The sequence below is a fragment of the Monodelphis domestica genome, chromosome 2 (genome assembly GCF_027887165.1).
Source record: "Monodelphis domestica isolate mMonDom1 chromosome 2, mMonDom1.pri, whole genome shotgun sequence".
NCBI lineage: Eukaryota > Metazoa > Chordata > Mammalia > Didelphimorphia > Didelphidae > Monodelphis > Monodelphis domestica.
In genome coordinates, this window is record NC_077228.1 from 532,917,205 (window position 1) to 532,944,306 (window position 27,102).

At 41.9% G+C, this 27,102-nt stretch overlaps 1 protein-coding gene across 2 annotated transcripts; it reads left to right on the plus strand.

Annotated features, from left to right (window-relative positions):
* On the plus strand, positions 1-25,668 carry LOC100025205 (zinc finger protein 883-like). Of its 2 annotated transcripts, XM_016429740.2 has the most exons (6): positions 1-112; positions 6,585-6,790; positions 7,138-7,193; positions 7,588-7,714; positions 9,888-9,989; positions 20,952-25,668. In XM_016429740.2, the coding sequence occupies exons 3-6, from the start codon at positions 7,161-7,163 to the stop codon at positions 22,778-22,780; spliced, it is 2,091 nt and encodes a 696-aa protein (XP_016285226.2). In that variant the 5' UTR covers positions 1-112; positions 6,585-6,790; positions 7,138-7,160; the 3' UTR covers positions 22,781-25,668. The 2 variants fall into 2 exon arrangements, with proteins under 2 accessions (XP_016285226.2, XP_016285228.2); XM_016429742.2 differs by lacking the exon at positions 6,585-6,790 and having other exon boundaries at positions 5-112.
* Positions 25,669-27,102: the final 1,434 nt, after the last annotated feature.

Sequence of the window (27,102 nt, forward strand, 5' to 3'; positions counted from 1 at the left end):
CTTTCGGAGGCTTTGGTTCACCGAGCCGGTTTCGTGTGGGTGGAGAGAAAGACTCGCCTTTCCTCGGAGTCCTCGATTTGGAGCCCCAGGCTCAGGCGTGAAGGAGCGCCGGGTGAGTGAAGGAGGGTGGGTGACCTTGCGCACTTGCCTCCTACAGCCCGCTCATCCCTACCTCCCTTCGGCGCGGTCCAGCGGGCGGATGGGCGGGCGGGGCAGGAGGGGATTGCCAGGGGGGCGGGGCGGAGTGTCAAACGGGGCAGTGCGCAGATGCTGAACTGCTGGCTTTGACCCAGTTTACCTCCGGCAGCGGCGGGGAAGGCCTCGCCCCCGGGCACGGAGCGTCAGGTGGGAAGTCCGGAGCACCTGAGTTTAATTCCAGCCTGTCCTTTACCAGAGGTGTGACCTTTCGTTTCCTCGTGTGTAAAATAGGGATAACGACAGCACCTGCTTCGCAGGGCTGTTGTGAGGATCAAAGGAGAGAATAAGTGTAAAGAGCATAGCCCAGTGCCTGGCATCCAATGGGAGCTTAATAAATGCTGACTGCAAATGTAATTGCTATTATGATATTCATGCACCTTCTCCCCGTTGCTCCAGGCCCAGGACGGCCGTACAAAAGGCCCCTCCATGCCACTCCCTACTCCCCTTTCTCTATGGGGGGTCCCCTTGTTTAGGGGGGCAGGACCCCCACCCAGAATGGCATTTGTCAGCGCGTGACATCATGCTCTGACAGTGAAATCATCAATTTCAATCAATCAAATTCAGTTCCCCACAGCTCTGAGTGGGGGAGGGGAGCCAGGACTTTCCGCATCCTCTTCCTCAGCAGCCCTCTGACTGCTTGGTCTCTCCTGCTGCTGCTGCCTGGAACACCGAATACATCGACATTTGAGAAGACACTGCTGAGGAAGAGGATCCCCACCCCTCCCCCTTTGGGGCGAAGGCTTTCTGTGATCCCAAATTCTGTGTCTTTAACTTCGATTTGACCTCTAGAACTCGAGTTTTTCCTAGTTTTCTAATACTTTCCTTTTCCATTTACATGTAAAATATTTTTAACATTTGTTTTTAAAATGTTTGAGTTCTGAATTCTCTCCCTCAACCCCTCCCTTCCTCCCTCATTGAGAATTCAAGCAAAAGGAGAAAGGAAAAATGGTAGCTTCCTCTCCATGGGGGCTCGTCATTCCCAATGGTTGGTTCATCACACAGTGCTGCTGGTACTGTGCACAGTGATCTGGTTCTGCGCACTTCACTTTATGTCAGTTCATGGAGCTCTTCCAGGGTTTTCTAAAACCATTTGGCTCATTTCTTATTCCACAGCAGGTTTTCATCCCAATCACGTAGCACAGCTTGTTCAACCATTCTTTGATTTCCAATTCTTTGCCACCACAGAAATCTGCTATAAATATTTTTGTACAAATAGACCCTTTTCTTTTTTCCTCTTTGGGTCCCACCTGGTAGTAATTCTGCTGGATCAAAGGGTATCCACACTTACACCTATGCCCTCTGGCCAGATAACTCCCAGCTGCCCTAATAGTGATTATTTTATAGCCTTTTGGGCGAGTTCCAAATTGCTTACCAGAATGTTTGGATTAGTTCACAGTTCCACCAACAGTGGATTAGTGTCCCAATTGTCCCACATCCCAACATTAGGCATTTTTCTTTTCTGCCCTATTAGCCAGTCTGAGAAGTGTGAAGGGCTACCTCAAAGTTGTTTTAATTCGCATTTCTTAAATCAAGAGATATTTAGACCATTTTTTCATGTGACTATAAATAGCTTTGATTTCTTCTGAAAAGAGCCAGTACATATCCTTTGACCACTTATCAAAGAATGATTTGTGTTCTTACAGATTTGACACAGTTCTCTATATTTGAGAAATGAGGCTTTTATCAGAGATATATTTCCGTTCTTCCTATTTTTTCTGTTATTTTTCTCAAACCCTACCCCTCCTAAAAAGTGCCTTCCTTTCTTTCTACTACTTCTTTTAATCCCCCCTCCCATTTTCATCCCCCCTTTCTGTTATCCCCTTCTCCTCCTTCTTTTTCATAGGGTAAGGTAGATTTCTATTCCAAACTGTGTGTTATTCCATTTCTCAGCCAATTCCAATGGAAGTAGGGTTCAAGCACTCTTCCCAACATCCCCCATCTTCCCTCCCTCTTGTAAAAGCTTTTTTTCTTCTCTTATGTGAGATAGTTACCCCATTCTACTTTTCCATCCCTCTTTCTCACCCCTTAATTTTGTTTTATTTTATTTTTTAAAAAACCCTTACCTTCCATCTTTGAATCAATGCTGTGTATTGGCTCCAAGGCAGAAGAGTGGTCAGGGCTAGGCAATGGGGGTAAAGTGACTTGCCCAGGGTCACACAGCTGGGAAGTGTCTGAGGCCAGATTTGAACCTAGGACTTAATTTTATTTTTTTTTAATGTCATCCTATCATATTCAACTTACACCCATGCCCTTTGTCTGTGTGTACTCCTCCTAACTGCCCTAACAAAGTTCTTAGGAGATGAATTACAAGTATCATCTTAGGAGTTACAAGTATCATCTTTCTATGTAGGAATACAAACAGTTTAACCTTATTGATGCCTTTCTGAGTTTTCTTACCTGTTTACCATTTTATGCTTCTCTTGAATCTTGTATTTAGAAGTAAGATTTTCTATTTAATTCTGGTCTTTTTATTAGGAATGCTTGAAAGACCCCCATCTTATTAAATATCCATTCCCCCTCCCCCGAAGGATTATACTCAGTTTTTTTGGATAAGTAATTCTTGACTGGAATCCTACCTGTTTTGCCCCCCACCCCGAATTTGAAATGCCAAACTTTCCAGTCTTTTAATGTAGAAGCTGCTAAATCTTGTCTGATACTGATAGTGTGACTCCATGCATTCGAATTTTTTTCTGGTTTCTTGCAATATTTTTTCCTTGAACTAGGAACTTTAAAATTGGGCTATAATATTCTTGGGAGTTTTCATTTTGGAATCTCTTTCAAGAGGTAATCAGAGATAACCAGTGGATTCTTTCAGTTTTCATTTTTAATCTCTGGATCTAAAATATGAGCGCAAATGATCTTAATTTCTTGAAAGATAATGTCTAAGCCCCCCCCCCCTTTTTTTTATCATGGCTCTCAGGTGGTATAATAATTCCACATTATTTCTCCTGGATCATTTTTCCAGGTCAATTGTTTTTCCAATGAGACATTTAATATTTTCTACTTTTTAAATTTTCTTTATTTTTTTTTATTAAAAGATATTTTATTTCCACAATTACATGTAACAACAATTTTCAACATATGTTTTCTGAAATTACAGGTTCCAAATTGTCTCCCACCCTCCCTTTTCTTATCCCTCTTGGAGATGGTAAGCAATTTGATCTGGATGATACATGTATTATCATGCAAAACATACTTCCATATTGGTCATTATTGCTTTTTAAAAATATATGTTATTCCCAACTATCTCTACTCCTCCCTCCTCTCCCTGCACCATAGTAGGTATCACCCCCCCAAGATATGTATATATAAATTGTGTTTCTTGTCTTTCTATTTATCAGTTTATTCTCTGAAGGTGGACACTTACAAGTTATTCTTCAAATATTAATTCTGTAGCTATATGTAATGTTCCGTTGATTCCGCTTGTTTCACTCTATTATTTCATATAGGTCTTTCCAGGTTTAAAAAAAATTAACATAATTATCATTTCTTATTGCGCAATAGAATCCATCATAATCACATAACACAATTATTTATCTATTCCCCAATTGATGAATATCCCCTCAATTTCCAGTTCTTTGCCACCACAAGGAAAGCTGCCATAAATATTTTGGAACATATAAATTCTTTTCCTTTTTTCCTTGATCTCCTTGGGAAACAGAACAATTAGGCATACACAGTTTTATAACTCTCTGAACATAATTCCAAGTTATTCTCCAAAATGGTTGGATCAGTTCAAAATTCCACCAGCACTGTATTAGTGTCCCCATTTTTCTACATCCCCTCCAATATTTGTCATTTTGCATTCTTGTTACCTTAGCCTATCTGATAGAAATGATGAGATGATATCTAATAATTGTTTTGATTCACAGTTCTTTAATCAGATTTAGAGCATTTTTTCATATCACTATATGGCCTTGATTTTTTCATCTAAAAACTATCTGTTCATATCTTTTGCCCATTTATCAGTTGGGGGATGGCTCTTAAGAATTTGAGAAAGTTCTCCATATATTTTAAATATACTTCTATCTGAAGAGTCTCTCTATGAAAAATTTCCCCCAGTTTTCTGCTTTCCTTCTAGGTTACACTAGTTTTATTTATATAAAGCCTTTATAATTTAACATAATCAAGATTATCCATTCTACACCTCACAGTGCCCTGTATCTCTTGTTTCCTCATAAATTCCTCCCTATCTATAAATCTAATGGGTAATATGTTCCCTGTTCTTTTAATTTGCTAATATCTTTTATGCCTAGTTCAAATATCCATTTTGTTCTTATCTTAGGGAATGGCATAAGATATTGGTCAGTTTCTAGTTTTTGCCAAACTACTTTCTGGTTGTCCCAGCAATTTTTACCAAATAGTGAATTGTAATCCCCCAAATCTGGCTCTTTACTTTTGCAAATACAAAGTTATTTTAATCTTTTGCTATTATTTGTTCTATGTTTGGACTATTCCACTGATCTACCTTTCTATGTATTAGCCAGTAACACATAGTTTTGATGTTTTATTGTTTCTTGATGTCTTGTGGAGTAATTAGTTTCCACTTGCCCAATTCCAATTTTTAAGGAATTATTTTTTCTGTGACCTCTTGTACTCCCTTTTCCATTTTGACCAATTTTACTTTTTAAGAAGTTGTTTTCTCCAGCCTGGGACAGAAGCTAACAGGGATCAGTTCTCAGCTTCTTCCCCCTTCAGCCAGAAGTCAAGTCTCTCCAAAACCAAGAGAAATAGTTCAAAGCTAGAAATCCCAGCTTCTTCTCCATCACTCTGTCAGAGCCATCCAGGTCACTCCCTTGGTCAGTAACCACAGAGAAGAAGTTTTTCCATTCATCTCCTCTGGCCAGGCTCCAACTGACTTTTCCTGGGAACATTCTATTTGGAATCTTCACCTTGATTGGCAGATCAGGTCCCCAGCTTTCTATCTTGCATGCTTGAAATTCTCTCTTCCTTCATGCCTCTTCCACAGTATTATTTTTTTGTTTTCTTACCAGGACGTTAATTCTTTATTCATGAATTTTTTGGGTATCCTTCTCATTTTCTCTTCTCAATTTTTCCTCTACTTCTCTTATTTCATGGGGAAAAAATCCCCTTTGAGCTCTTCCAGGAATCCTTTTTGGCCCTAAGACTAATTCACATTTTTCTTTAAGTCTTTGGATATAGCAGTTTTGATTTTGTTTTCTTTTGAGTTTGCATGTTGATCTTCCCTATCACCGAGGTAACTTTCTTTTGTGGGCAGGTTCTTTTTTTTGTTGTTGTTCTTTGCTCCTCTTCAAGCCTATTTCTTGACTTTTCTTTTTATGTTAAAGTTGGATTCTGCTCCTGGGGGAGCCAAGCTTCAGGTTCTTTGTGCTGCTGCTTTCAGAGCTAGTTTTGGGGCATCTGTCAGTTTTCAGGGCTTCCAAGGTAATGTGATCGAAGGAGATGTGTGGTCACTGCTCTCCTGGTCTGTACTCTGGTCTGTGAGTGATCACAAGCACTCTTTCCCACCCTGGAACTATGAGCAGGGCCCCACCTCCACCTTGGCCTAAAGCACTACAGTCTTGTACCCACAATCAGCCAGGGGACCTTTAAATTCCTTCTGACAAGTTGTCTACCTTCTTACTGGCTGTGGGCTGAGCTGTCTCCGGACGCTACTGATGCTGACTCAGCCCCCCCCCCCCCCCAGGCCAAGCTTGCTGAGGCTTGGCCCATACTGGCATCACTGGGTTCCACTCTCTCTGCCCTTCCAAGTGGTCTTGGACTGGGAAATGGCTCTCCCAGCCCCCTGGCCTTGAATAGGTTCCGCCACTCCAGAACTCCCTTTGAGGTGATATTGTAGAATCATTTGGAGGGGAATTTGGGGGACAAACAGCTGATTCCTGCCTTTGCTCTGCCCTCTTGGCCTGTCTTTCCTTAGACCCCTCTTGATCGTGACAACCTCTTCTACATCTAGGATCTGAGCATGGCCTGGTGGGCCCGGATTACTTTGTAGTATGGCGAGGTCGTACTGCCTCCATCCTTGCTCTCAGTAAGAGTGTCTGGAGGCTTAGCTGGACACACCAGAATTCCATCTGGTAGTACATTGGCCAGACTGCCGGGCCTGGAATCAGGAGGAAGCCCTGGGTTCAAATCTAGCCTCAGACACTAGTTGTATGACTCTGGACAAGTCACTTTACTGCTGTCTGTATCCGTTTCCTCGTCTGTAAAATGGGAGTAATAATAACACATCATTTTCTAGGCTTACTGTGAAGATCAAAGGAGGTCATATTTGTAAAGCACTTAGCCTAGTGCCAGCCTGGAACCTGGTAGAGGCTGAATCAACCCTTCTTATCATTTCAGCTTCTCAGGGAAGGGCAGGGTTCTGGGGCCCAGAATGAAATGAAATCTTCCTTCTGACTCCCTAGTCTCTGGCCATGATGAAGCGTGCCTCCCCCACCCCCTGGAAAAGAGCCCCCCAGGAGAAGTCTCCCGCCTGAGCCCTGCGCCAGAGCTCTAAGGAAGCCTTGACGCTGCTGGGTGAGGGGAGTCGGGGCAGCGGGACTCCCGTCCGTCCTGCCCAGGCCTGCAGGGGTGACCGCGGAAGACGTTGCCCAAAGACTCGGGCCTAGAGGTGAGCCCCCCTCAGGTGAGGGGCCGGCGGGAGATGGATTGTGCCTCTGAGACACCCCGTCCCGGCCCCCAAGTTTCCCACCAGCAGTGGTCAGGGGGTCAGTAGGTCAGTCAACAGGCACCTTTAGGCACCCCCTTTGTGCCCACTCTGAGTGAAAGGCAAACGAAGAGGCCACCTCAGTAAAAGGAAGAAGGAATGTCCTGAGAGACGGATTTCTGCTTGGAGGAAGAGGAGGAGGAGGAAGGCTGAGGGGACGGAGAAGGGGGGGTCCTTGCTAGGGGGTCTTCAGCTTTGACCTGAGAGGCAGGGCCGGTCCCCCTCCCCCTGACTGCCTCGTCCTCCTCCAGCTCAGCCTCAAGACTCCAGGAGGATGGAGGAGGAGGAAGGACGAACCCAGTTTCAGGTGAGTCCCCCCGGAGCGCCTCCTCTCACAGGGCACCGCACTGGAGGGCTCCATCCCCAAGGTGGGGAACCCCTGGGGCAGCACGCCACCGCCGGGTGCCCGAGCCCGGGGCCAGGACTGTGCAGGCGTGAAGTCCCGTCTCCCGAGCCCAGCCGCCCGCAGAAGGCGGTCCGTCGTGCCAAGCGATGCCACAGCATCGCCGTTCGAGATTCATATTGGCGCGCAGGGGGGCAGCGGCTCCGGCGGCCCGTGCTCGTGGAAGGGAACGTCCTCGAACCCAGCTCGGAGCCTGGGCGGGCCGAGCCTGGGCACCCCCAGCCGGCGTACGCCCGCGGCTGAGCCAGGGAGGCCCGGGCGGGCTGAGCAGGAGCCCGGCTGCTTGTGTCGCCCTCAGGAACCGGTGACGTTCCGGGACGTGGCCGTGGACTTCTCCCGGGAGGAGTGGCAGCACCTGACGCCTGCCCAGAGGGGCCTGTACCGGGCCGTGATGCTGGAGAACTACGAGCACCTGGTGTCCCTGGGTAAGGCCCGCCGGCCCTGCCGCGTCCCTGGGGGGGCGGGAGGCCCAGCTGTGTGAGGCTGGCACGACGTGGGCCGCAGCCTCGGGAGGCCCAGCTGCCTGGGGGTGGGGGGAGAGAAGCGCGAGGCTGGCACAACGTGGGCCGCAGCCTCAGAAGGCCCAGCTGCCTGGGGGTGGGGGGAGAGAAGCGCGAGGCTGGCACGATGTGGGCCGCAGCCTCGGAAGGCCCAGCTGCCCGGGGGGGGGGGGGGAGTGTGAGGCTGGCATGACGTGGGCCGCAGCCTCGGGAGGCCCAGCTGCCTGGGGGTGGGGGAGAGAAGCGCGAGGCTGGCACGATGTGGGCCGCAGCCCAAGGCCTCCAGGCACGTTTCTGGGTCGGGTGTCCACAGGAAGGCTCTTTGCCTCCTATAGACACGAAGCTCTCGGCTCTCCCTGGACCCTCGCGGGGGCTCTCTCGGGATCTCGCTCTGATTTCCTTCTCCTGGCCCAGAAGCCCCAGAAGCCAGTCAGGACGGGCTTTAGCTCAGCTTTGTGTCTCCCCAACATAATCCTTTTGCCTAGGAAATACTTCATCAGTGTTTAATGAATCCCTTTTTAAGTCTCGAGCCTGACTGTATGGCCACTTAAGTGTGACCATAGGGGCAGCTGGGTGGCACAAGTGGAGAGAGAGCTAGACCTAGAGCCCGGAGGTCCTGGGTTCAAATATGGCCTCAGACATTTCCTGGCTATGTGACCCTGGACAAGTCACTGAAGCCCAACCCTTACTGCTCTTCTGTCTTAGAAGGCCAGGAAGTAAGTGTTTTGAAAAAAAGGGTGGCCGCACTCTTTTTCTGCTGAAGAAGCTGCAGCAGCCCCTCATTTCCTCCAGGATCACACTTTCAATCCTGTCTTTGGTGTCCAGCTCTTCACAGGCCAGCTTTCCCAGGTTGACCATGCCTGACTCTCCTTCCTGCTTGCCCTTCCTCACTCTGGGCCCACCACCTCCTCCAGGGAGCCTGCCCTGATTCCTGTCACTGTTGGAGTCCTGGGAGAAACAGGAAATCAAATGAGAATTCCCTATCCACAATGGACCCCGAAAGATGATGGCCGGGAAGCCTCCTCACCTCCACTCCATCTAGCTTGTCTTTCAGTAGAGAATAAAGTCAGTGTGTAGCTCCTGTCCATCCATTTGCAAGAGGGAAAATTAGGAGAGACTGGCTGTAAATGAATCATTTTATTAAATCAAAAGTAATAGGGAAAAGGATGGAAAAAAGGAGAGAGATCCAGGTGCTTTCTCGGCTGTTCCCTTTGGGTTGCTCTTTGGTGGTTGCCACGAGGCCCTCAGCCATGCCCCCCGGAAGTCCAACCAGCCTCCAACGGAAGAGGAGAGCAAAATTCACACTTGTATCAAACCGTGATTTCCTCCTCACAGTCTTCCCGGCTCATGGTCAGATTCCTGCCCAGAAAGGGGGGGAAGAGTTCCTTCTCACCCCCGTCTCCCTCTGTCCCTGCTTCTCTCCCCCCACCCCCAGCTCTGTTTGTCTCCCAACAAAAAGTGAAACAGTGGCCGGAGCAGAGCCCGTCCTCGTACCCTTGGAGTCCACAGTGGGGCCCTGGCAGCATCCTTAGTTGTCCTTGGTCATTCAGTCCACCATTGCTCCCGGATCGTTCTAAGCTCGTTCCTTTAGAGCGTTGTCCCTAGTTCTCCTGGTTCTGCCTACTTGGTTTTGGATCCTCTCCTACGACTCTCCCAGGATTCCTTGAACCTGCCCCCCTTATCTGACCATTTGCTGCAATCACCGATCACTTCAAGCGGGATTCCCTGATTCCCCTCTGCCCAGTCTGATACATCCTAGGGATCTTCCTCAAGCCCAGTGTCCAACCCAGTCACCTTTAGCCTAGGAAATGTCAATGGCTTCCTTTTACCTCCAGGACCAAAGGCAGCATTCTCCCTGACTTTTAAAGTCCTGGCTCCTTCCTGATTTTCCATGATTCTGCCTCATGCTCTCCACCCAGGGACACTGGCCTTCAGATGATGACTGACGTTCTTGTCTGAGATGGACAACAATGGTGGGCAGCAGGTGGGGACCCTGAGGCCCTTGGAATACCAGAGTATGGTTCAGAGATCCCTTGTCCCCTCAGCCTTTTTTAGCTGCCTGGTTTTCTGTACCAGCACGTTATCATTCTCTCCACAGGCCTGAGTGTTCATGTTTCCAAACTGGACTTGATCTCCCTACTGGAGAGAGGAGGATCTCTTTTAGGGCCTGCGGGAGGAGACCCTGACAACACCTGTCCAGGTGAGTGACCGAGAGTAGACCTGTGGGAGTCACTGGAAACAGATTCTCCCAGGGAAAGCTTAGCACTCAGAATACTTTCCCCAAAGTTGGCTTTATTTCCAAGCTCTGGGGTTGTATAATCTCATGGACTTGATAATCCTTCTAAATTAATTTATATTGGATATTAGAGATGTTTTCATTTGAATTTTTACCTTTATGGGAGAGTATGAATGGTTTTTCTTGTGGCTTTTGATCATTTGTGGCCCTTTTTAATAAAAAAATCTGATATTTTTAAATGTATTTTTATAATTTTGTCACCTTTATTTTCTCCCATATCCCTTCTGCTTCCCATACCCCATGATTCCTATAACAAAGAACAAAATTTTTAAAAAGAAATCATTTCCAAAAAGATAAACCATTACTTCAAGTGAATCCAAAAAGACAGTGTTTGACAAGTAGAGTCGGCCACCTCTGCAAAAAAAAAAAAATCTGTACTTCTCCAAGTTTATCATGTTCATCATGTCTCTTATGATTAAAATGATCTCCAGACTGATTTTGGAATAAAAATATCAATGAATTGATTATATCCATGTATTGGTTAGGCCAGCATCAGAACCAACAAATGGGTCTTGTAGGACTTAAATTAATATCCAGCAACTCCAAGTACTAATTTTATAAAGTTTATTAATAATCACTTGAAGTAGAAGGAAATAGAAGTAAAAAAAAAACCTACGTATTTAACAAAATTAAGACCAGGTGACTAAGTTCTCCTTTCCTGTTTAAAAAGCCCACCCCACCAAAGCTGCTACAGGAAGAAAAGAGAGCGAGAGGCGGGACTACACCAAATTTATATCCTCCCTATGTTTGCACATAACATGAGGAAAGTGGGATGCTGGGAACTGTAGTTTTTAGGGTAACAGATTCTAATTACAAAATCCTCTTGTGATCCTTTGGGAGACTTGTCTCCACAATGGATCATTTAAACATAACTATTTTAGCAAAACCAATGTTTGCTAGGTGCATTGACAAAAAGCCAATTGAGGGCAGACCCTTTGGCATAAGAGTTTACATTCAAAATAAATTCATCCAACCCCCCACAGTTCAATTTCACTACATCCCAAAGTTCATTCTGGATCTTTTGGTGCAGTGTGTGGTTTCTGTAGGCATCTTCATGGCTCCTTCTCCAGGCAGCTCACTTTTTTAATTCAGGGAGGTAGCAAGTTTCTTATCCTAAAATTACTCTCAAACAAGAAAAAATTTTTATAAAACTATAATTTTATGACAATTTTACAATCCCCTTGAGGAGGATATTGACAAACACTTGGATAACCTAGGGATACATGGCTGAGTTATGAGGTATATGAATCATTTGTCAAAAGAACATCAAAAACATAATAAAACCCAGATAAATGAGAAAAAAGTAATTTTTGCATGAAATATCAAGTATCAAAGTCTTAAGTGTAAAAATTCTAAGTAAGAAAAAATAAACCTGTAACAAATCCTTGAATCAGGGCCCGATTAAAGTGATTTATATTCTACAAGTTTGTAGGACCATTGCAGCAATATGCATTTACCCAGTCAGCAGCTAGGATTACAGAAAATTGCCACACTTATGAAAGACAGAAAAGGGACTAGATTTTTGTAGCATACAGAAAATAGTATTCCCTGGTCTGATATTACCTTTGCTCTCAGGGATATGGGAGTCAATATTCTAGCCAAACTGAGGAACTTTTCAGAATATGGGTGGGGAAATTCTGGGGCTCACATTGTCAAACAATCGCTGCCTTGAACCCCAAAACAAGTCCTCTGTCTTGGCACAGATTCTCATCAATCCCATCAGGAGTGGTTGGTTTCCTTGACCTTGTGCTCCTAGGCACTGTGCAGATTTACTTTGTGCTTCCTTGGCACTGTATAATGGCTCTTTTTTGATCCCTTATTAATCAAAGTCCCATAATATTTAACAATCAATGGCAGGTTTCCATAGCCTAAAGCTTTTGGGTATACATTAATATTAGAGCAAATGGTTATTTTAAACATATATTAGTGTAAAACCAAAAAACCATTAATACTGGAAAGGTGCTTCAAATATAAAAAATGAGAGAAAAAAGAAAACTCAAATACTCTATTGCACATACAAGGAAAAAAGAATAAAATTTTTTAAAAATCAAAAATATATAATTCACAATCAGTGACACACTATGTTTGCCCAAGAAGAGGCAGAATGCAAAGGTTTCTCACTCAAAAATATGATTCATTTCCTTTTTAACTTAGCTATGATCCACAGTGTGAGTGTACATAATTTTCACTAAGAAAACAGCTTTATAAAAAAAAATCAGTAGTATAGCAGCATGCACATTCAAGAAGTACCCAAATCCCCCAAATCATAAGAGCGTATTTAAATGACAATAACAAACACACCTGCTATCATTAGGCTTACTGAGTCTCTATAGCCACTGAAGGTTATAAATACTTGTCACAAATTCTCCAACTCTAACCAATCTTTCAACCTTGGCTGAGATATTTTTAACAAAGTCTTTTACTGTCCTCATTCCAAAATTTGGTAGAAAAGGGACTTCTGGGTTAAGATGGCTGCAGTGTAGAAACAAGGCTCTTCCTCTCCTCACTACTGGCTGATATAAAGTGCCTCAAAAGTACAAAAAAACAAAATCAGATGAGTGAAGGGGCTCCACTGTAGGATACAGCCTTGAAAGTAGTTGCTATTTGGGCATTTCCACACAGTAAGGGGGTTAAATAACTTCTACCAAAATGTGAGCTGACCAACCTTCCCCCACTCCACTTATGGCACCAGAGTCAGAGCCAGTGATCCAGAATCAGAGGGAGTGCAGGGCAATCTCTAGGTTCTCAAGAGCTGGCTTAGAACACTACAGATTTACCTCTGAGAGCAGCAATACTTGAGACCCCAGGAGGCTGAAGAATGCAGACCTTGGGCATAGAGACAGAGCAGAGAGGGGTGGCAGAAGCCACAGAGACTTGAAAAATAACCTCAGGGTAAAAAAATGCTCCATAGCTTGATACATAGAGAGCCAGCCCTCCTTACTCAGACTCCTGGCTGGGAAGGGAAGGAAAAACCAACAAAGCAATGGCCAGCAACAACCAAGAAATACAATCTTCAACCACCAAAAAGAACAAGAGAAAGGCATTAACCCTGGATAATTTTTATGGAGAAAAAATCCAGACTACAGAAGAGAGAGCAGAGGATGACAAGTAAACACATCCAAACCTTCAACAACAACAACAAAATTGGAAATTGATCACAAGCTTTTGGGGAGCTTAAATTTGAGGTGATGAAGCAAATGAGAAAGATAGAAGAAACTTGGTAAGAAAAGTGGGAAATAGTTCAAAAAGAAAATAACAGTTTAAAAGACAGAAACTCCCACTTGGAGAAAGAAGCCCAGAAATCAAATGAAATGATAAGCAAAATGGAGACCAGAATTAAATAGCTGGAAGCCATGAAAAGCAGGATAGACCAAACCGAAAAGGAAAAACAAATGATCATGGCTGAAAACCAGTCTTTAAAGACCAGAATTCAGCAAGTAGAAGCTAATCTCACAAGACAGCAAGAATTAACAAAGCAAAGTCAAAAGAATGACAAAATAGAAGGAAACATGAAATATCTCACTCAGAAGATAGTTGACTTGGACAACAGGTCCAGGAGAGACAATTTGAGAATCATAGGCCTACTTGAAAACCTGGAAATAAACAGAAACCTTGACATCATACTACAAGAAATTATCCAAGAAAATTGCCCAAAATTTGGCAGAAGAGCCCAGAAAAATACAAACCTCTGTACTGCTGATGAAAACCTTTTTTGGTCTAAAATGTCACCAACAATCTAGATCATTCTGGTGGAAGGGTAGAGTAAGCTGAAGAATTACAAATATAAAAAAAAAAAACATTCAATGCTACTAGGATTCATGTGAAATGCTCCCTCTCACAGGTCATTCAGGGGTGCCATGCCCCCTTTGGAAAAAACATTACCACCTCCAGATGAACCTCCCTCCTCTGGTGTGAGACTGTAACAGCCATAAAAGGCATGTCTTTATATATCACATCCACTGCAATATGGAGGTGAGGACTACAATAGTGAAAATCACTTCAGATGTCTCATCCATTACATTTTTATAAATATGGAGGTGGGGAATATAATAGTGCTACAGCACTTCACTTCAACTACTAAATGGACCGTTTACATCTTGTTACAAACAACTTAGAGGTAGGCAAATGATCAGTCAGAGGTAGTGGGGCTACTGGGTATTTAAAAATAATTTCTGAAGGCCCCTTAAGTTCAATTTACATTTTTAGGTCATTAAATTTTCCAATGGTTGTATTGTTATATTTAAAATGGTGGAAGGCCTTAAACGTAACAGTTAAAAGAGTGATGTTGTAAACTGTAGTGAGTTAAAATGGTGGAAGATATAAATTGTGATAGATATAAGAGAGGGTGAGTAAATTTGACCGCAGAAAATATGTTTCACTGCAGTGTCTTGGTTTTTAAATCAAATATAAGGTGGTCGCCAGGGAAATATTCCCAATTATTCAAATACCCAAGTCAACTGGGTTTTATAGAGATTTTAATTAATACAAATGTGGAATTAAAGAAAAGAGAGAAAGAGAGAAAAAGGAAATAAGTATGAAGGGCCTTAAGCCAACATGGCCTAGACCTGAGTCTTAAGAGAGAGAGATCAGTCAGTCAGTCTTTTAACATTCACCACAAGGTCTGTCTAAGCAAGGATTCTAGTGACACCAGGCCAGCTCCATCTCAGCTGACTTCACCAGAGAGAGTTCCAGCCAGAGTCCTTCTTAAAGAGCCTTCCAGCCAGAGACTGTTCCAAAGGGCCTCTCTCTAGAGCCTCCAGAGGGACAGAGTCCCCTCAGAGGAGCTCCAGCGAGACCTCCTTAGAGATTGTCCTCCAAGAGCTTCCCTTCCCAGAGCCTCTCTCAAGAGATTCTTCCCAAGCGATCCTCATCAGAGATCCTCCAAAAGGATTCTTTTTTCTCAAGAGATTCTGCTTTTTCTTATATAGGGGTTTTTCTCCTATGTCACCTCCCCAAAGTCCTTACATCTACCAATCACTGTAGATGTTTTCCAAAGGACTGCCCATCTGAATTCCTGCTAAGTCGACTAATCTCCTCAGTAAGTCTGAACCAGAAAAAATGCTGTTGTGTCGACTAATCTCCTCAGTAAGTCTGAACCAGTGAAAACACAGCTGAGTCAACTAATCTCATTAAGAGAAAACTTGCCCAACCCTTTTAGGTACCTAGCATCTCATTGTATCAATTCTAAAAAACAGGCATGGCCCAAAGAACTCCTTGCCTTATTATAAGCATGGATCCAAGTACTTTCATTGTTTAGCAAGGAGTTTTCTCCCCTAAAGCAGTCTTAAGTGCGGGTGGAGTAGAGGTCCTCCCATAGCAAGGATTTTTCTCCCCTAAAGCAGTCTTAAGTGGAGTAGAGGTCCTCCCATTTCTGATCCTGGCGAGTTCTCACATCAAAATGGGGAATGTTTCCCAGTAGGGAATTTGTTCCAATGGAGGATTCCTCAATGTGGAAATTTTTAACATTCACAAGTCTGAGAAATTTCAAGATTTACAGTATACAGGTTGTAACCAGTTTGATGGAGTCCATCCATCATCATCTATGTGACAATTGACAAAGGCAAAAAGGAACAAAAGATTGTATAGGCAATATGTGACCTCAATGGATATGGTGACAAACTCAGCATTCATGAGGACCTATGGTTTTGCCATGGAAAAAGGGTTTGCACAAGTTGTATATGGACTTTTACAATGGTATTTTCTCCAATCCAGTCATATAGGGAGTTACAAATAAAGACAATGTAATAAGACATATAGCCAATGGCCAAAACACAGTAACAGAAAGCGATATACTGTAACAATATATTAGATTAGATCAACATGTAAGCTAAAAAAACAAAATTAAATTTTAAAGCAAAAAATCAGCAAATACGATTTATATGACAGGATACAGGCACTGAATTTGAGCCCCCCCCCCCCCCCCCAGTTCTGATGGCTGAATTACAGAGACTTCTGTAAGACAGAGAGAAATCTGGAAACTTTGGGTATACGCCTGGAAGAGCTGAAAAAATCCTGCAAGCAGTGAAGGGGGGATGGGCAGAAAGGAACTTGGATCCTTGGGGTGAAAGAAAAAGCTGAGGCAGGCAGTTGAAACTGACTCCTGGCTGAGAGTACCAGACCAGAGGGTTTTGACTCTGACTGAATCTCAAAGTCAGTGATCTTTCCTTCCCTGAATTTCTGATCATGGATCCTCCCAAACCCCAGCCAGTGGACAAGGACTTTGAGAGATAATCAATGCACAAAGAAGATCTCTACAACTCCCTTTGAACCTTGAACTTGGGGACAGTTGCTGTGACAGCCAAGAAATGAGGGTTTCTCTACTCTGAACCTCTCAGGGGTTCAGGTTATCAGACCTGAGCTGTCTAAATTTGGGGGAAGAGTGTTAAATAGATAGGGTCCCCCTCTCCCTCTTTCCCTCCTGAATCTCAATCCTTACCTTTCATCAGCCTTGTCCCTTTCCTGCTTCCCTTGAATAAACTCAGTTATTAGGACCCAGAATTGACTCTAGCTTTATTAGAAGACAGCCTGAATTGAGGGAGGAGAGAAGTGGTCTCTCTCTCCCCAGAAGAAAGAGACTTAATGCCTGAAGCCTCCTTCAAAAATGATCCCAGAGAGCCTGACAATGGGAGTTGAAGGCAGCCATATTGAGGGGGTCTAGTCAGAGAGGGCAGAGGGGGAAAAAACAAAAACCATACTCTTTCTCTCCTTACTAAACAACAATACCTTCTCTCACTTTGTCCTTGCCTAGAAGAAAGAAGACTCCATTCCCTTTCTTCCTTTATTATAAATCTCTCCCCTTTTCCCCCTATATTACACTTCTTCACTATTTGGAGGGGAACAAAATTGAAACAATTAACAAAGGCTTAAAAATTCACCCCCAGACTTTTTTAGGTTCCTTCCCCTCCATAAGATCATCATCCATCTAGATTCCTTTGGTCATACCTCTGGGGTTCCCCATACCTGAACTGAGAATAGTGTGGACAAATCCCATATTAGATGTGTTGCAGAGACTGGGCAGGCCAAAATGGCAATGAGGGTGTAGGGGGAAGAATCTTCCTCTTGAATCTCAGGATCACTCAAGCCAATCACAAGGAACAGTGCACCAAGGAATGGTATTAAGAGAAGATACCTCAAAACTTTGAGCTGTGTGACCTCTATAATGCTCTCCGAGAATGGGAGCTGTTTGAGATAGGCAGGTAACTGGGCCATGCTTGCAATTCTACTTATTAAATTAGTTGCAAATCTACTTCCTGTTTGGAAGAGTAACCTTCCTTGCCCTCCCTCCCGAAGGGTAAAAAGGCCAGGGAGCTACTTGCTTCCACTGCCACATGGACAGGGAGTTAAGAGGGTGGAAGCATCTCCTAAGGTAAAAGCCCTTTAGGAGGCTGATTGCTGCCTAAAACACCTGGGCTTTGCATTGAGGTGTTAGCAATGCAAGGGAAAGAGGGTATTAATACTATGCCAGCAACAGCAATAGCAGTAGGAAGAGGAGGAATGGAGGCTGCAATGGTGTGCAGGACCACCCAGGCAGTAAGTGAGGGAGGCAGGCGTGGCAGCAGCAGGAGACAGTAGCAACAACAGTGGGAATCAAGGCAGTCAGGCAGAGACACCACTACTCCCCAGAGGGGAAAGGCTAAAAAACCCTGTCAGGAGAAACACGGTTTCTTTTCAAACTAATTTACTCAGAGAGAATTAAGGGTTCTAAACCCCACTTCTGGTCACCATAAATGTAGGACTTAAATGAATATCCAGCAACTCCAAGTACTAATTTTATAGAGTTTATTAATAATCACTTGAAATTGAAGGAATAAAAAGGAAATAGAAGTAAGAAAAAAACTATTTAACAAAATTAAGACCACGTGACTAAGTTCTCCTTGCCTGTTTAAAAAGTCCACTCCACCAAAGCTGCGACAGGAAGACAAGAGAGTGAGAGGTGGGGCTATGCCAAATTTATATCCTCCATACGTCAGCACGTAATGTGAGTAGAGTGGGGTGCTAGGAATTGTAGTTTTTAGGGTAACAGATTCTAATTACACCATCTCCATGGTTGTCTCTCATGACCAGGAAGCTGGGTCAGGTGGTTTAATAAATAGAATTTTAGGAGCTCATTGTTTAGCCCCTCCCTTGAACATCCCAAAACATCTCTAACTGGCTAACAGCTAATTAAGAGGTGGTCCATCAAACCATGCACACCTTCCCAAATGGACACCATGGGGAACATGTACACAGAGAGAGAACCTTTGTCCCTTTCATTTATTAACAGCTTCTGTTAAAAAGGAAGACTTTACTTGAGATTCCTGAGGACAAAGAATGAAAAAACAACAACAGCAGACTGAATGGAATCTCTGATCTATATCCCAGACACAGGAATACACAGTCATTTTCCCTAATATCATATAAGAATTAAGAAAGTATGTGAACATAAATTCTCACATATATTATGATGTCGACAAATCTAATACAATAAACATAAAATAGATAAATCCCAAAGCTAGCAGTGGGGAAACATTAGCAGTATTCTGTCTTCTAATAACTGCATATTTATATGATCCAACCAGTTATCTGCTAGAAAATAAATATTTCTCATATTTTGAACTTAGGAATTTTTTAACATAAATTTTCCCTGGAGATACCTTATTAGTTTTATTTTCTTTCATATAAATTTTAATATGATTTTCATTTACAAAGATGAAATTTGTTAAAAGAAAAGTAACAATATGCTTCAAAGACTAAAAATATGAGATTATAAATCATTATACCTGATTCTAAAAACTTCCATTAATTACTGACTTCTGCCTTTCTGTATTTTAACATGTAACTAATGCTTTCCTTAGATATATAGCTCATGAACAACCAACTCATACCGTTACATAATTTTTAAATGCTTATGTATGGCTTTAATTACTTTTATGCTTCTTCAATTTTTATATTGTCTTTTTCCATAATTCTGTTTCTTGAGCACACAAAAATCCCCACTCTTTATAATTGAGAAAGCTATAAAAAACAGAATAACAAACAATCAAAACGAAAGGAGAATTCAGGACCATCTATTTTAATGAGTAGCTAATAATGTAGCATAAGCAGTAAGTAATCATCTAGTTTGTGCTTGAAGACCCCCCAGGAAGAGTTAATGTTTTCAGTTCATTCCACTTTTGGGAAGCTCTCATTGTTTGGAAGTTTTTCCTTAAATCAAGCCTAAGTTGTCCTCTTTGCAACTTCTACTATAACTCCCAAATCTGGCCAAGCAGACCAAGTATAATATCTCTTCCTTGTGGAATTATTTTAAGTCAGATGTTATGTACTCCAAAGGTCTTTCTTTTTTTAAACCCTTACCTTCCATCTTGGAGTCAATACTGTGTATTGGCTCCAAGGCAGAAGAGTGGCAAGGGCTAGGCAATGGGGATCAAGTGACTTGCCCAGGGTCACACAGTTAGGAAGTGGCTGAGGCTGGATTTGAACCTAGGACCTCCGATATCTAGGCCTGGTTCTCAATCCACTGAGCTACCCAGCTGCTCCCCAAAGGTCTTTTAAGAGAGGTAGCATTACAAAGTAGAGAGCTGGCTTCAGAATATGAAGGACCTGAGTTCACAGCCTCAATATATGCTGACTGTGTGACTTAGGGCAAGTTGTTTAGCAACTTAGTGTATCAGGCAGTGCTTTGTAATTTGCAGAAAGGGTGCCAGTCAAATTTATTTTAATTTTAATTATATTTAAATACATATAAATTAATTTAATAATGATATAATGTTAAATACATTTAAATAAATACATATTTATTTTCAAACACTCAAAAAAACTCACTGTTCTCCAGGCTAAATCACCCTAGTTCTCGCTGCTGATTCTTCTCTGAGATGGCTCTGTTGTGGAAGAGCTTTTAGATGAAACCCCAGATTTGGGACAGGTTGCCCTTTGCAAGAATGCAAAGCTACAGAATTTAGCTTAAAAATAAAAAGAGAAATTTATTAATTTGGAAGCCATGTTAAAAGGCCGGGAGACAGAGTACAGGTGGAACAATGCCTCCCTGAAGAGATGGGGTTTGGGGTTTTTATACCCTTTTGACAACAGGGCCTACTTGACTAGAGATAAGATGATGATGACATATCACTGGGTCTCTGGAACCTGAGATGGATCATGTGATTATTTATGTCCTATGCCTCAAAGTCAAAAGGGGGTTAATTGTTCAGTTTATAGGATAATTAGATATCTGGGATATAAAATAGATGCTTCTCAGGAGCAAGTTCGGAGGTGCCTATCTATGCTCATCAAGAATGAAGGAAGTGTATACTGAGAGCCAGACTTGGAGATAGGAGGTCCTGGGTTCAAATCTGGCCTCAGACACTTCTTATCTGTGTGACCCTGGGCAAGTCACTTTACTCCCATTGACTAGCCCTTACCAGGATTGATTCTAAGACAGAAAGTGTGGGTTTAAAAAAAAAGAATGAAGGGAGAAGACAGAGGGGATCCTCATTTTAATCAAAGTCACCTCAGCTTAACACCATAGGAATGCAAGGAGAAATGAGCCTTTTATGTACTCTTTGACTTGGCTCACAATGTTGGGCTGTCTAGAGGAAGCCTGTACCTCCATATTAATTCCAGGGCCCATGATCATGTTGGCTGTTCTTCCTTAGAGGTCCTGCATCTTATCAGTGCCCTTCCTGTAATTGGGCACCCAGAACTAAAGTGTACACAATATGATCTCACTCAATCTAGATTTACTTCCTAAAGACAATTTTCTCCCTGGTCCAAGTCAAGCATCCTTCTCTTTTATGGAAGAGACAGAAACTAGAACTTCCTCTAAAGAGGATTCTTTTCCCTCAGCATAGCAAACAGTGGCAAGTGACAGTTTTTAAAAATTGTTTCTTTCAGATTCCTTTATCGAAGAAGCCAGATTTAAAAGCAAAGATTCAAGTCCGATACAAGGCATTTACATGGGAGCGTCATATAAGAAAAGGATGTCAAAAGATAGTCCATGGCATTCCAGGAAAAGAGAAACTAGGAAATTTGAAGTCAGTGTAGAAAAACAGAAAGATAACTGGCAGAGACAATCCAGACAAGTCACAACTTGTGGAAAAACTCATAATAAAATGTATTTTGGTCATTCTAATACATTGGGGAGAAGTTTAAGTTTGGGGTCAGTCTTTGTTGCACCAAGGAGAGGGACTACAGGAAAAAGTCTCCATAAATATAAGAAACTTGGAAAGAGCTCCAAGGGTTTTCCCAACCTACTTATATGGAATAAATTCTCCGTAGAGAAGAACCTCTCTAAGTATACAAGGTATAAGAAGCCCTTTAGTTACCACTCAGATCTGATTAAATTTCATAAAATACATGCTGGAGAAAGACTACACAAACACACTGAGGATGGAGCAATCTTTAGCAAAAGATCAAATCTAACTGAACATAAAATAATTCAAAATAGAAAGAAATATAATTGTAATAAATATGGGGAAACTTCTAGCAACAATGGAGTCTTGATGAAATATAAGAGAATACATACTAGCAGAAAACACTTTGAATGTAATGAATGTGGCAAAGACTTTAGTCTGATGTCAGATCTCATTATACATCAAAAAACTCACACTGCAAAGAAACTCTATAAATGCAATGAATGTGGAAAATCCTTCAATATAAAGGAAAGACTTAATAGACATAAGAGAACTCATGCTGGAGAGAAACCCTTTGAATGTACTGAGTGTGGGAAGATCTTCAGCCAGAGGGGACACCTTATTAATCATCAAGGAATCCATAGTGGAGAGAAACGCTTTGCATGTAAGGAATGTGGAAAAAGCTTCAGTCAGAAGGGACATCTTGTTAATCATTTAGGAGTTCATACTGGAGAGAAACCTTTTAAATGTAATGAATGTAGAAAAGAGTTTAGCCGGAGGGGAAACCTTATTGTTCATCAAAGAACTCATACTGGAGAGAAACCCTTTGAATGTAAGGAATGTGGGAAAGCCTTCAGTGAAAGGGGAAACCTCATTACCCATCAGAGAACTCATACTGGAGAGAAACCATTTGAGTGCAATGAATGTGGCAAAGCTTTTAGAGATAGGGGAAGCCTTAATAGACATCAGAGAACTCATACAGGAGAGAAACCTTTTGAATGTAATGAATGTGGGAAAACCTTCAGGCATCGAGGATCTCTTATTGATCATCAGAGGAATCATACTGGAGAGAAACCCTTTAAGTGCTATGACTGTGGAAAAGCCTTTAGCCGAAGGGGAATCCTCATTCATCATCAGAGAACTCATAATGGAAAGAAACCTTTCAGAGGCAGTGGATATGGGAAAACGTTTAGGGATCAGGGAAACCATAACAGGCATCAGATAATCAATGCTGAAGAGAAACCTTTTGAATGTGATGAATGTGGGAAGGCCTTTAGCCAGAGAGGTCTACTCATTCATCATGAGAGAACTCACACTGGAGAGAAACCTTTTGAATGTAATGAATGTGAGAAAGCCTTCAGTAGCAGGGGAAGCCTTAATAGACATCTGAGAATTCATACTGGAGAGAAACCCTATGAATGTAATGAATGTGGGAAAGGCTTCAGCCAGAAGGGACACCTTATTTATCATCAAGGGATTCATACTGGAGATAAACCCTTTAAGTGTAGTGAATGTGGAAAAGGCTTTAGTTGGAGGGCAAGCCTCATTACCCATCAGAGAACTCATACTGGAGAGAAACCTTTTGAATGAAATGAATGTCGGAAAGGCTTTCCTGAGAGGGGAAACCTTATTACTCATCAAAGAACTCATACTGGAGAGAAATCTTTTGAATGTAATGAATGTGGGAAGGCTTTTACCCAAAGGGCAAGCCTTATTACCCATCAGAAAACTCATACTGGGTAAAGTCCTTTGAATATATGAATGCCTTCAATGGCAGGAAAAACGCAAACTATCAGTTATCATACTAAAAAGAAGCACTTTGAATATAATTAATATAAGAAGCTTTATTAAGATAGTCTTTGGAGGACTATCAAAGGACATCATGAAAACATACTGGAATAAAACTTTTCTCATGTAATAAATATAGGAAAGGTGTTTTTTTTAAATGGAAAACCCTCAAAAGACAAAAGAATTCATACTGGGAGACAAGACCTCTGGATCTTACAATGTGGGAAAACTTCCTAGAGGGAACAGCTTATTGAACATCGGAAACTCTTTACATGTAATTAATGTGAAAAAGGCTTCAATAAGATGTCAAAAATTATTACCCCTAAGAGAACCCATCCTGGAGAGAAACTCTTACATGTTATATATGGGAAGGAATCCATTCAAGGGGCAAAGCTTATTTTCCATCAGAGAATGCATGGGGAGGGGGAATCTTTGACTATAATGATTGAGAACATCTTAAAACAGAGTTATGCCTTATTAGACATCAGGAAATTCATAATGGAGCAAACTAATATAATATGAGAAAAGAAAAGTTGTAGTTAGAAGATGACATGCCTTTTTTTTTTTAAAAGCATTTTTATTATCTTTGGGTTTTCTGCATTTCTCAATGTAAGCACTTCTCCTGACCACCTCCCAGAAAGCTATCAGCTATAGAAAAGAAAAAATGATTCAGTAAAATGAAACAATACACCAAACAAATCTGACATTACATGCAGCATTCCATAATCACAATTACCCATCTTGATCAAGAATCGGTTACCTTCTTGTATTTCCATTTTTCAGCCAAGCATGGTCATAATTTCATAGCATTTAGTTTTTGTTGTCATTCTTTCCATTTCCATTATTGTAGTCATTGTGTATATTGTTTTCCTGGCTTCACTTCACCTTGCATCAGTTCTTGACTATCATCCTATATGTTTCTTATATTCATCATTTCTTCCAGCCCCTTCATATTCTGTGACACTCGTGCGCCATAACCTCCTTAGCCATCCTCCTATCAGTGGTTATCTGCTTTGTTTCCAGTTGTTTGCTATCTCAAGAAGACATGCCTTATTTTCTACCAGCAACTTAAACTAGAGAGAAACCTTTTTCTTTTAATGAACACAAGAAAGACCTTAGCTGAGAACACTTCTTATTATCCATCAGAGAATTCCTACTAGAATAAAATCAAAGCTTTGCCTGCAATGAATGTGAGACCATTCAGTGTGAGCAGATTCCTCATATTCTACCATTCATACTAGGGATGGAGAAGGGAAGAAGCGTTATTATTAAGTGCCTACTATGTGTCAGGAACTGTTTGACAAACACTTTTACAAATATTTGATTTACATTTTTGTTGAGTCATTTCAGTCAGATTTGACTCTTTGTGATCCCATTTGGGGTTTTCTTGGCAAAGATACTGGAGTGGTTTGCCATTTCCTTCTCCAGCTCATTTTACAGATGAAATGAAAGAAATGGGTTAAAATGACTTCCCCGGGGTCACACTGCTAGTGTCTGAGACCAGATTTGAATTCATAAATATGAGAAATCCCTGAAATAAATACATAAATCCTTTAAATAATGAATGCAAAAGGCTTCAGCCAGAGGACAAACCTTATTCTTCATCAGAGATTTCATACTGGAGAGAAATCTTTTGAATGTGGTAGAACCTTCAATAAGAGGGGATACCTGAGGGATGCTTGAATAGTATCAGAGAATTCATATTGGAATGAAATTCGTTGAAAGCATTTCATGTGGGAAAGACTTCTGTGAACTGTGTTGGAATATGTTGAATACAATACCATCATCTGGAACTGGAACCAGGTGTTACCAAGTGAATGCCTGTTGAATAGGAAATTGGTAAACAAATTGTGACACCTGAATATAATGGAATGTTTTTGTGCCGTGAGGATGATGGATCTGAAGAATTCAAAGGAATGTAGAAAGCCTTGTATGAATTGATAGGAAGTAAAGGAAGAAGAACTAGGAATCCAGTGTCCACAAGGGCTACAGGTAAATGGAAAGAATAAAAACCAAACTGAATGCCATGGAATTATAGTAACCCAGTATAACTGGAGAATGAGAAAAGACATTGCCTTCCTTTATTTGCAGAGGTCGTATATTATGAATGTTAGCTTTTACTGTCAGACTTCGTTTATTGTGTTGGATAGCCTTGCTGAAGTACTCTTATGTTTAGTGATGGACTAGAGATCCAGTCAGTATGAATTTTTTTTTTTAACTATACCTGTTTGTTTTAAGGGAGGGCTTTTATTTGCAAAGGTGGGAAGGAATGGGGGGGTAGAGATAGTGACACACAAAAAAAGGAAGAAAGGAGCATCAATCAAATATTTTTAAATATCCTCAACAAGTTTTGTGTGAAAATACATGTATGTAACAGATCGAATTGCTTGTCAGCTCTAGAAGGGGGGAGGGAGAAAGGTAAGGAGACAATATGGTCATATAACTTTGGAAAACTTAGGTGGAAATTTGTTATTAAAATAAATATCGTCAACAAGGCAACAGGAAGTTCAGAAAGGGACAGAATCAGGGTAAAATATTTTGTATGAGTGCAATGAACTTAATATATACTTTTTTTTTAAAGCAACTTAATATATTCTAGAGATTGACAATGTTGTGTACAGTTCTCTTCTTTGTATGTAAAATGTTTGTGTTAGTGTTTTAAAAATTAATAATAAATCAAGAAAATTGTAGTTTTCCTTTTTTCTTCTTCTTTTACAAGGGATGAATCCCTGGGGAGGGAAGGAAAAGAGAAGGATTTGGGAAGGAAAATGATATAATAACTACATCAATAATCATTTTTTAAAAGTCTATTTTAAAAGAACAGATCAAACTTACCTGAACCATTTTCCTTATTTGGCAGTATTAGTGAAGTGGCAGATAGAGGCATACCGTAGCTAGGGTTTTTTGGTATTCAGCTGCTCACTCATGTCCAACTCTTTGTGACCTCATGGACCATAGCTCTCCATGAGGTTTTCTTGGCAAAGATACTGGAGTAGCTTGTCATTTCCTTCTCCAGTATATCTTTTTGCCAAGCAATCCAAGGTTAAGTGACTTGTCCAGGGTTACACAGCTAAAAATTGTCTGAGGTTTCATTTGAACTTAGTTCTTCCTGACTCCAAATCCAGTATTCTATCCACTGAACCACCAGCTACCTCTTTTTGCCAAAGTGTAATAGTTAAAAGGGATTGTTGAGGACTGAAGAGGTACAGGGGATAAGGAAGGGTTTGTAACCAGGAATGGAGGAGTTAAAGAGATAGAGGGAATATGGATGCTGGTGAGGTAAAAGAAGAGATACCCACTGGTGACAGGCTATCTATGAAAAATGGGGTTCCTGAGAAATGGGCCAACTATGATAGCTTGAGGGGATGTCTTCTCTATTGATTGATGTTGAAGGTACATGGACTGCTTACCTGCTGAGGGACAAGCCTCCCCCCACCAAGGTCACCCAGCAGGGGTCTGACAAGGAACGTTTATGTTTGAATGACTGTTCCTAGGTTCTGCTCCCTCCATGTCCCCCTGAAATGATAGTCCTCCTCTTATCTGACTACGGGTTATTTAACTTAAGATGAATTTAATAACAAGTTTGGATCAGGAAGGTATCAGGGTAGAGGGAAATAGAATTGCCCTATACTTTTCCCCAGATTGGGTTTGAGTCTCTCAGCTTTTGAGCTGAGGCCAGTCCTCGAAGGCTGGTGGAGGGTTTTTTTTTTATTCCTGTTTATGCTAATCTATGCTAGCTTTCTTAAGTTCAAAGTCTTTAGTAGTAGACAGCAAGAAGAAGAAAAGGTTCTGACCTTCAGAGCTGGCTGGGCCTGTCTCTTTGGACTAGCATCCCTAAAGACCTACCTTGCAGTTCAAACTGCTCCCCTAAAATCCTTTTGTTCAATGACACAATCACAGGAATCCAGGTAGAGCACGCAGTTGGGAAAAGTCCAAGAATAGAGGTACTTCTACCCAGAGACAGGGAAAGAGCACTCCTTCCAGTCCAAGAGCCAGGAAAGAGAGTCCTCGAGAGCAACTGCCACTCTTCAAGTTGCCCCTTCCCCCCACCAACTGTCATTGTTATCAATATCTTCACTCCAATATTCCAACTGCTATCTGTTCCACCTGATTGGCAGAAAGGC